We start from the raw sequence: 10,709 nt of genomic DNA, 5'->3' as shown, positions 1-10,709 counted from the left end.
CTGTGAAGGAATGAAAGGGGAGGGGATGGATGCCAGAGCAGAGTGGGCAGGAGCCAGGCTGGTTCAGGTGGTCAGGGAAAGCGTCACAGAGCAGGAGACCTTTCCGAGTCCCAGCTGACAGGAAGGAAGGTCCAGAGCAGATTTCCATTTAGAGGAAAGCGCAGATGTAACAGGCCTGCCATGGACCTGGGTGGTTTTTTCCTTCCAGGGCTAGAAGGGAAGCTCATTTGTGCCTGGGGCACAGAGAGGAAGAAGGAGAGAGGCGGGGTCTAGGGTATGTAGGACCTTGTCGCTTACTGTAAGTATTTGTGTTTTTTCAACTTTAAATAAGAAGGCACTGGAAGTTTGAAACAGTATGACCTACATATTTAAGTTTACTTCCGTAAGTAGTATGAGTTAGAGCTCTATGCCTCCCCCTCCCCGCCCCACCAAAAAGAAAGAGTTATTGCCAATACCGCTACCACATGTTGAATAGTCCATTCTTCCCCATTGGTTTGATGCACCACCTCCATCTTAGTCAGATTCCCACATATACATGTGTCTGTGTTTGACCTCTCCATTCTGTACATACATGTATTTGTCCATTGCAGCTCAAGTATTACAGTTTGATAGGGGAGAAGTCCCCACTCTTTTCTTAAAAAAATCCTTCTGATCAGAGACATTTTCCAAATCTGTTTTTATTTTATTTTCCTGCTTTTTTGGGAGGGGAGAATTTAATTAATTAATTTTTATTTTTTTCAGTAGAGGTACTGGGGATTGAACCCAGGACCTTGTGCATGCTAGGCATTACACTGTAGCACTGAGCTGTACTGTCCCCTAGAAGTTGCCCCTCCTTTGTTTCTCTTTGAAGGAATCATCTCAGAGATTTTTGCTCAAGTGCTTTACTACTTACTAGATCTCTCATCTTGAGCAAGATTCTCACTATCTCCTTGATGCAGTTTCCTCTTATGAGAAATAGGGTTGACAGGATTTACCTTATAGGGTCATTATGAAGATTAAATAAGTTATTCTATATAGAATGCATTGAACAGTGTCTGGCATTAGATAGTCACCATGTATTAACTACTTTTCATAACATTGGTTCTATTAGAGATAAAGAGTGACATCTGTTTATCAAAAGATGTGAAAAAGAGAGTGAAAAGACAAATCAAAGATGGAGAACAGATAACATACTCCTCGTAGTCAGTCAAGAACTGATAAACAGAGCATACAAGTACTACAAAGAGAGAAAGATGGACAAAATGCTTGATTATGCACTTCATAAAGGAACAGATCCAATCAGCCAACAAATATCAGAAAAAGGTTTTCACCCTCAGCAGTAATCGAGGGAATGCAAATTGCTATGCGAGCTCTCTATGCCCTCACCTGATGAGCTAGAACTAAAAAGGTTGATAATCCCTAAAGCTTTGCAACAGTGAAGAGCAATGAGCACCCTCACGTGCAGCAAGAGAGTGTGTACACTGGGGAAAACTGTTGGAAAGCTGTTTGGCGAGATGAAAGTTTGAATTTACTCATTCTGTAGCCAAAGGTCCACTTTTAGACATGAATGTACATGAGCTTCGTTATACATGTCAGAGAATTTTCAGAGCAATACTATAGGAGGTCCCCTTTGGAAAGACTGTGGCAAGTTTGTCTGGTTGAATACTTTACCGCCCTGAAACAGAACAAAGTCCAGCTACCTGCAACAACATCAATTAGAAAAATACACCAAAAGAATACATTAAAGTGCAGAAATACAATTGTATTCATATAAGGTTACAAAAAGTTTCCAAAAATGGACCCAGTTATAATATTAAAATATTTATCAAAATTACTATGCCAATAGTTAGGATGAGTTCAGTCTAGGAGGCTAGGGGGCTGTAATCTGGGAGGAAAAGCACAAGCCAGGCTGCCCTGCGCCTGGCAACATTGGATCTCTTGACCCAGGTGTTGGTGCCACTTTTGTTCACCCTAAAGTGGTTTGTTAAATTGTACATATATGCTTAATAGATTTTTACAAGCACTTTATATTTCATAATTTTAAAATGATTTTTAAAATGCTCTAAAAAATTGTCACGTGGTGGTTCATACAATCATTTGGTTTATAGTTTGTTGTTTTATAGACTTTCAAAAATCTAGATTATATTTCTCCTTTTTTCATTTTGATAATGTTTATTGATGCCGTCTCTTGTTTATTATTTATTTTATTTAGATATACTTAATTTTTCAGGACACTTTTAGATTTACAGAAAATTGAGCACGTGGTTCATAGGGTTCCCATCTGACTCCACTGACATTTCCCCCTATGTAACAGTTCAATTCCTATGGTACATTTATTATAATTAATGAACTGATATCAAGATGTTATTGTTTACCAAAGCCTATAATGTGTTCAGATTTCCTCTGTTTTTACCCAACGTTTGTTTTCTGTTCCAAAATCTCATCCACACACCAAATTATGCTTAGTTTTTATGTCTTAGTTTTCTCTCGGCTGTAACAAGGTCTCATACTTTCCTTGTTTTCAACAAAATGTTTATATAGAAATGTGAACATTTGGAGGAATGCTGGTCGTAAATATTACAGGATGCCCCTCTATTGGAATTTGTCTGAGGCTTTTCTGATGATTAGCTGGGCTTTCTGCATTTTTTGGAAGAAGATTACAGAAGTAATTTTATCATATTTTAATCACGTCACATCAAGGACAAACACTATCCTTGGAATTTATGGCTCTTAACCTTGACCAGAGTGCAACAGTGTTTGGCAGGTGCCTCCTTTATAAAGTTACCTGCCCTTCCCCACACCCCCCACCTCCACTTCCCACTCTGTACCTGCTGCTGTCACTCAGGGAGCAGGGTGTGAACACTTTCTTCCTTTAGGGTGAAGTAGTATGTAATTTATTTGGAATCTTCTGTAGTGAAGATAATTTGTCTCTTCTCAATTTTAATTTCATCAACCATTTATATAATCATGAGGTCATAGACATTTATTTTATACTTTTTGGGTCATCATTCAGCTGAATGATGCTGAAATTGGTTTAACTTTGGCCACTGGGGCTCTGTCCTCTGTTTCATGTGGCCCTTTGATGTGCCCACATCATTGCCTTTGTTTTTAGCATGTTCTTAGTTTCAAGACCTACAGGATGTTCCAGGCTCACCTTTATTTCCCGCTAGCCTCCTGGAAACTTTATTTCCTTTATCAGTATAGCCAGTTCATTCTTTCTTTTATTTTATTTATTGTGTCACATTTCTCTTTTAGTAACATTTCTATTTTTGTATATGGTTGTTTTCCCTTTTGTTTTTTAAATCATTCTATCATTTTTTTTTTAATCTTTCCTTTTCTTTGGCATAATGCTGGGGGGTTTTGTTTGCTTGTTTTGCTTTTACTAGTCCCTTGAGTTCAACATAAAAATCAATAGATTTTTGCTATTACGTGGATATTACTGTGGACACTCTGTGGATATTAACTTTTAAATAAATGGGGTTGGGTTCATTTTTTTAATTGTGGAGTTTCAATTTTGTATGTGGTCAAGACTTCTGACCACGACTGCAAATATGTCAGTCTTACCTCGTAATTCTCAGTGTTTGTAGTGCATGTCTCAGTGCCATGTGTGGGTAGGTGTGTGAAGTGCATCGCTGTAATATTTACGCTGCGAGATTTTCTTTTGATAACAATGAGATGTCCATCTTTAATCTTATAAATATATTTGATATTAATTGGGCTAGACCAGGTTTCTTTCGTTTAATAATATTTGTATGGTTTGACTTTTCCTTTTCTTTCCTTTCAAACTCTTAGTTCGCTTTAAGATTGGTTTAAGGAAACCAAGGGGATGGACAAAGTGAGGTGAGGAGCCAGGACCCTAGTCACGTGATTCCAGATGATTGATGCTGATCAGATTAAACCCTGGCCCAGGTATAAAGCCAGGGGAATAAGGACGGGGGTCTGCATTTGGAGGCTAGCTGCCAAGACAGCGCCATCTCTCTGGGTCCCTGAATACCTCCTCTCTGGGTCCCTGAATACCTCCACCTGGAATCCAGATTGTGTTGGTAGCAGGTGGGTCACTGTATTACTATTAATTGTGCCTGTGAGCTAAAGAGATATTTTTATGTCACAAGTTTAAAGAAGTGACTGTAGTTACCTATGTATTTCTGTGTGTGTGTGTGTGTGTGTGTATATATACATGAATATAAACATATAACAGAGAGAGAGAGGGAGAGAGAGAAGCACACATTGGGATATCAAGTTCCTAGTTTTTATTTTTAAACTGTTTTTAAACCTGTGGAATTGAGTGTTTTTAACATTTTCTTGGAAAAATCACAAAGATTTTCAGAAAAGAACACCTCATTTAGTGATACTGCAGATATCTCTTGGATATAAGGTTTTTTATTTCCTTTAGATATATACCCAGAAGTGGGATTGCTGAATCATATGGGAATTCTCTTAATTTTTGGAGAAATTGCCATACCGTATTCCATAGTGGCTGCACCAAATTGCATTCTTAGCAAAAGTGTAATTTTTGCCCTTAAATTCTAATTTTGAAATTAGCATTGCTATACCAATATTTTATAATGTGCTGTAAAATCAATGTTTCTATTGTCATGCATGCACTTACTTTCACATATTCTGTATTCCTTTCTTTAGGTTTGGCTTTGAAACTTCCAGGAAGAGACATCCTGCTGCAGTGAGGTGAGACGTCACCCACGCACTCAAGCCTGTGGGTCTGCCTCGGAGGCTCTTATCCCCCTAACGGAGGAGACTCGCAGAGCTGCAGGCTGAGGCACGACTTGGCTCAGAGAGCCTTCTCCACTGGGAAATATTCTCTCCTTTCGGCACAAAATACTGACCAGCCTGGAGTCCCTCTGCTGGATCGACAAGCCTGGAAGAAGAGACAGCACCTCGCTTGTTGACAAGTTCAAGTCCCAGTTACTGCCCCACAGATATATCGTAACTTTTCTAATGATTAACAAAGAACAGAGACGACATCCGTCCCCAGCATCCTCAGGTGTCTGAAGCCTGCCTGAGAGCCTGGGAGTCTGCTGCTCATCCTAGTGCAGCCATGAGGGCCAAGCACCTTGGTCCCCAGAACCCAAGGTGTGCGATTATGACCTTCCGCCCAACCACGGAAGAATTCCAAGATTTCAACAAATACATAGCCTACATGGAATCCCAAGGTGCACACCGAGCGGGCCTGGCCAAGGTAATCCCACCCAAAGGCTGGAAAGCCAGGCAGACCTACGATGACATCGATGACATCTTAATAGCCACTCCCCTCCAGCAGGTGGTCACTGGCAAGGCAGGTGTGTTTACTCAATACCACAGAAAGAAGAAGGCCATGACCGTGAGCGAGTATCGCCGCTTAACCAACAGCGACAGATACCAGACTCCGCTGTACTATGATTTTGATGATCTGGAGCGCAAATACTGGAAAACACGCGGCTATGATTCCCCGATCTACGGCGCGGACATCAGTGGCTCCTTATTTGATGAAAACACCAAAGAGTGGAACCTGGGTCACCTGGGAACCATTCAGGACCTGCTGGAGCAGGAGTGCGGAGTGGTCATCGAAGGCGTCAACAGCCCCTACCTGTACTTCGGCATGTGGAAGACCGCCTTCGCCTGGCACACGGAGGACATGGACCTGTACAGCATCAACTTCCTGCACTTCGGGGAGCCCAAGACCTGGTACGCGGTGCCCCCGGAGCACGGCCGGCGCCTGGAACGCCTGGCCAAGGAGCTGTTCCCGGGCAGCTCGCGGGGCTGCGGGGCCTTCCTGCGGCACAAGGTGGCTCTGATCTCGCCCACGGTCCTCAAGGACAACGGCATCCCGTTCGGCCGGGTCACTCAGGAGGCTGGCGAGTTCATGGTGACGTTCCCCTATGGCTACCACTCTGGCTTCAACCACGGCTTCAACTGTGCGGAAGCCATCAATTTCGCCACCCCGCGCTGGATCGACTATGGCAAGGTGGCCTCGCAGTGCAGCTGCGGGGAGGCGCGGGTGTCCTTCTCCATGGACGCGTTCGTGCGCATCCTGCAGCCCGAGCGCTATGAGCTGTGGAAACGCGGGCAGGACCGGGCGGTGGTGGACCACACGGGGCCCACGGCGCCTGGCGGCCAGGGCCTGAGCGCCTGGAGGGACGTCCGTGTGCCGGCCGATGCCGTACTGGGGCTGAAGCAGCGCCAGCGCCCCCGCGCCCCGTCGAGATTTGTGGTCCTGGGTAATGGGACCTGCCGGAGTGCCCCTGTGTGTCCGGAGTCTCCGGGCCCCTCGCTGGCTTGGGGTTCTTCTGTCGCCCACCTCAGGCCTCCATCCACCAGCAACTCCACGGAGCCTGGCCTGACCCTGCCGCCTACCCCAGGTCCATCCATCCCTGATCTCCAACCAACAGGCAGATGTGGTCCTACTCGGCGTCCACGGGAACAGGGGATTCGTGAGCCGACTGTCGGAGCCCGGGCTAAGAGGCGCCTTTTGGACCTTGAGGCTCAGTGCCTCCTTGCCAGTGAGCCCTTGATACACAAGACTTCACCGCGGAACTCTAGTCGCCAGCATCTTGCCAAAGCTTCTGGGTGCTGCTGTGCCCCTGATCTTCAACCCTTGGGACCCCCATTGGATCCAGAAAATCCTATGCACCCTGGCCCGTGCCTCACATCCTTGGACAGTATTACAGCCAGTTTCCTTGACAGCATCCCTCTGATTCCTCCCAAAGTCACTGCGACTGAGAGAATGTTCCCCAGAGACCCAGCTGAGGACTGCAGGGCTCCTGTGAACCTCTGTGAGGTTATAAGTTTGGAGCACTCTTATGCCTGTAGAAACCAGGTCCCAGATGCCGAGACCAGAATCTCCCACATCCCTGGCTGTGATTCCCTGGAGCTAAAACTAGAGGTAGCTGCCTCTCTTGAGTCCTGTAATGGGTTCTCCACCAATGGATGCTCTTCAATCTATGAGCCCATGATGACTGAAGAATTTGCCAAATATGTCTTTATCTGAGTCTCAACCCCAGAAACCACAGAAGCTCCCAGCCAAGTAATAATCTGGGCTGGGCTTGTCCCCAGTGGAGATGCTTTATGTCCAAGAAATGACACATTTCCGAAGCTGCCAGATGCTTTCTCCTACTATGACAACCAGGGCTCCCAGCAGTCTCCAAAGTGGACCTTCCCATCGGGACAGCTGCCATGAAATGTACTTCTCAGGGATTCTCACCCCACTCCTGAACACTGATGGGCCTTTGGCCTCTGCCTTGGCCTAGATGCCATGGACACTGCTTGTTTCTGATGGCACCCTCAGGGTACCTCCCTGCAGGGGTGTGCCCCTAATCCCCACAGTAATTCGGGGCAACACTGGATGATACTGAGAATCTGGCTAGGCCCCCTCCATCCCCAAGTCTCACCTGGGCCTCTCTGTCACTGATCCTGGCCACCAGTGGACAGTGCCGCAGCCACAGGGAGCCTCAGGAGCTTCTCACCCTGCTGGGATTCTGACACACCCTACCTCCCGGGCCACTGCACATGCCAAAACTAGCTAGACCTTTGCCCATTTGGATCTGCTCACTAGTTCTGTCTCATGGATATTTGTAACTTTATTGATGTTTATTAAAGTTGTTATCCTGATGTGTAGCTGCAACTTTCTTTCTTTTTTTTTTTTTTTTTTAGTTTTGAAAATCAGAAGAATCCCTGAAAGAAAGTCCCCTGGCAAGCACCCACCTGCTCTTTTGCCTGGTATAATGTCCTCATTCCCACGCCCTTCTGCCTACGTCTTTTATTCGGTACCGCTCTGCGGTGCTCCTTTCTGCTAGACCGGATGACTGCCAAGTTTGAATTACATTTTGCACAAATAAACTTTTAATATACCTCAGTTTCTCTTTTTAACAATCTAAAACAAAGGGATTCAAGAAAAAGAACATGAAAATGAATATATGTATGCATAGGCATGACTGGGACGTTGTGCTGTGCACCAGAAACTGACACGTCGTAACTGACTGCTTCAATTCAAAAACATTAAAAAATAAATAAATAAATAAAGGGATTCAGAAAAGTTAAAAGTGAAAGAACAGAGCTATACCAAGAAAAATATAAACAGAAACCAGGAGTCATGAATCTTTAATGTCACACAAACTAGATTGAGGCTCAAAGGTAAATGAAAGGGTCTAAAAGCTAAATTTCACCATGAGAATATAGCAATCATGAGGACCCAAGCAACCTTGGAAAGTGTTAATTACAGAAAATAAAACAAGCTGAAAGGAACACATTAAAAATAGGAGAATTTAAGTCACCTTATGTGATCTTGTGATGTATAATATGAATACATATTTAGTCTTCATCCCTGTTCCTGGTCCCTAGCTCCTAAAAGCCTTGGAATTTTCTAAGTGAAGGGAGTGGCAGAGGTGTCTTTTGTTATGTTAATGACGCAGGTACTGGAAAGCCCCTAGGTCACAAAAGGATGGGGGCTGGTTGCCAGGGGAACCGATCCTTTGGTTAGAAGGTTGGAATTTTGAGCCCCACCCCAGACCTGCAAGGAAGGGAGAGAGGCTGGAGGTTGAATCAGCCACTAATGGCCAATGGTTTAATCAATCGTGCTTTGTAGTGAATCCTCCATAAAACTCCCCAAAAGGATGAAGTCGAGGGAGCTTCTGGGTTGGTGAACATGTAGAGATTCGGGGACAGTGTCATGCCTAGAGAGGTCTGGAAGCCCGGTGCCCTTTCCCCATACCTTGCCCTGTGCATCATTTCCCCCTGGCTGTTCCTGAGTTATTACAAAAGGATACAAACCAGTGATCTAGTAAGTAAAATGTTTTCTGAGTTCTGTGAGTCCTTCTAGCAAATTAATCAAACCCAAAGAGGGGGTTGTGGGAACCTCTGACTTAGGCAGCTGGTCAGTACAGGTGACAACCTGGACCTGCAACTGATGCCTGAAATCCAAGGAGAGGGTGGTGGGAGCTTCCAATCTGTAGTTGCTGGCTGGGAAGCACAGGTGACAACCTGGAGCTTGTGACCGGCTTCTGAAAGTGTGGGGGGAGGGCAGTCTTGTGGGACCTGCTCCTCAACCTGGGAGATCAGATGCTATCTCCAGATAGGTGATGTCAGAATCGGGTTGAATTGTGATGCTTGGCTAGTATCCCAGGCATCATTGGTGGCTGCTGTGGGGGAACTGGAACACACATGGGAACTGGATGTTCAGAACTCCCTTTTACCTTAGTGCAAGACAGACCTTTGTTTAGACGATAACGAAGGAGTGGAAAAGAACATTTTGGAATCTGTAATTGGTCTGCCTGCAATGGAATTATATCAGGGCTGATTGAATAAAATAATTCTTTCAGTCATATCCATCACATAAATCTTCACTAATTTTTTTTTTGGCTGAAATCCCATTTCCTTTGTACAAGAAACTGCTGAATCTAGAATTCAGATCCTGAATGAACCGAAAAGCTGGGAGATATTTTGATAACTCTAGTTGCTTAGAGTTGAGGGTAGAATTGTTGATTTTGAGTGACATGCATGCGAGTTTGAGGTTGTAGGGTTAATACTTAACGTTTTGTGTGATAAGGATTCACGTGGCTCTCTAGCAACTAATGCTACATCCAGAACAGCTCCTGGGATTTGGGAGTTCAATGCTTATTAATTTAAAACCATAGCATCTGAGGAACATGCCATCTGGAATCTAAGTTTTACAATAATAACACTTTGTCCAGTCGTGGGAAAAAAAATCATTTCACAATTACATTGCTCACATGGAATCCAAAGACTGAACAGGTCTGGCTAAGAAGTAGAAAACCAGGATGTCTGATAGTATTGTCATAGCCACTTGGTCCAGCAGGGGGCGAGAGGGAGGCAGGTGTGTTTACAGGGAAAGAAAAACCCCAGCGGTGAGGGAGCATGGGGGGGGGGGGGGGGACTAAAAGCATCAGACTCAGGCATAGGTGGGTTTTGAAGATTTGGAGGGAAAATATTCGGAGAATTGCTTATACCTACGATCAAATTACGGGGTTAAAAGTCAATGGCTCCTTATATGGTAAAAATTCTGAAACCTGGGAACCATTCAGGACCTGCTGGAGCAGGAGTGCGGAGTGGTCATCGAAGGCGTCAACAGCCCCTACCTGTATTCGGCATGTGGAAGACTGCCTTCGCCTGGCACACGGAGGACATGGACCTGTACAGCATCAACTTCCTGCACTTCGGGGAGCCCAAGACCTGGTACGCGGTGCCCCCGGAGCACGGCCGGCGCCTGGAACGCCTGGCCAAGGAGCTGTTCCCGGGCAGCTCGCGGGGCTGCGGGGCCTTCCTGCGGCACAAGGTGGCTCTGATCTCGCCCACGGTCCTCAAGGACAACGGCATCCCGTTCGGCCGGGTCACTCAGGAGGCTGGCGAGTTCATGGTGACGTTCCCCTATGGCTACCACTCTGGCTTCAACCACGGCTTCAACTGTGCGGAAGCCATCAATTTCGCCACCCCGCGCTGGATCGATTTCGGCAGTGACCTGGGAATATGGATTCTGCATGATCTTTGCTGAAATCTGAATCAGAGTTAAGGGAGATTTCAGGTGAGCATCTTTAAGAGGATAGAAAAAGAGGGGCAAGTCCAGAAGGAACCTATAACCACCCTCTGGGAAAGGTTAGACTAATGACATTAAGACAAGAGCTTTGTAAGGTACTGATATTGTGTGTGTGTGTGTGTGTGTGTGTGTGTGTGTGTGTGTGTGTGTGCGTGTGCGTGTGTGTGTGTGTGTGTTGCCGTCTTTTGTT

The 10,709-nt window shown here is 45.4% G+C and overlaps 2 protein-coding genes across 2 annotated transcripts; both read left to right on the top strand.

The window, feature by feature from the left end:
* The first annotated feature begins 5,032 nt into the window (after window positions 1-5,032).
* On the top strand, window positions 5,033-6,961 carry LOC102523759 (lysine-specific demethylase 4D-like). Its single transcript, XM_032490427.1, has one exon. It carries the CDS (start codon window positions 5,033-5,035, stop codon window positions 6,959-6,961), a length of 1,929 nt encoding a protein of 642 aa, XP_032346318.1.
* Window positions 6,962-9,992: 3,031 nt separating this feature from the next.
* Window positions 9,993-10,477, top strand: LOC102524020 (lysine-specific demethylase 4D; the record flags this gene model as incomplete). Its single annotated transcript, XM_006186519.2, is given in 2 exon segments — window positions 9,993-10,068; window positions 10,071-10,477. Coding segments are annotated over 2 exon segments (483 nt in total), but the record flags the coding sequence as incomplete, so codon positions are not given.
* Between the last annotated feature and the right edge of the window lie 232 nt (window positions 10,478-10,709).

The sequence above is a fragment of the Camelus ferus genome, chromosome 10 (genome assembly GCF_009834535.1).
Source record: "Camelus ferus isolate YT-003-E chromosome 10, BCGSAC_Cfer_1.0, whole genome shotgun sequence".
Lineage (NCBI taxonomy): Eukaryota > Metazoa > Chordata > Mammalia > Artiodactyla > Camelidae > Camelus > Camelus ferus.
Note: the sequence above shows the minus strand (reverse complement) of the source record. Positions and strands in the feature narration are given on the sequence as shown.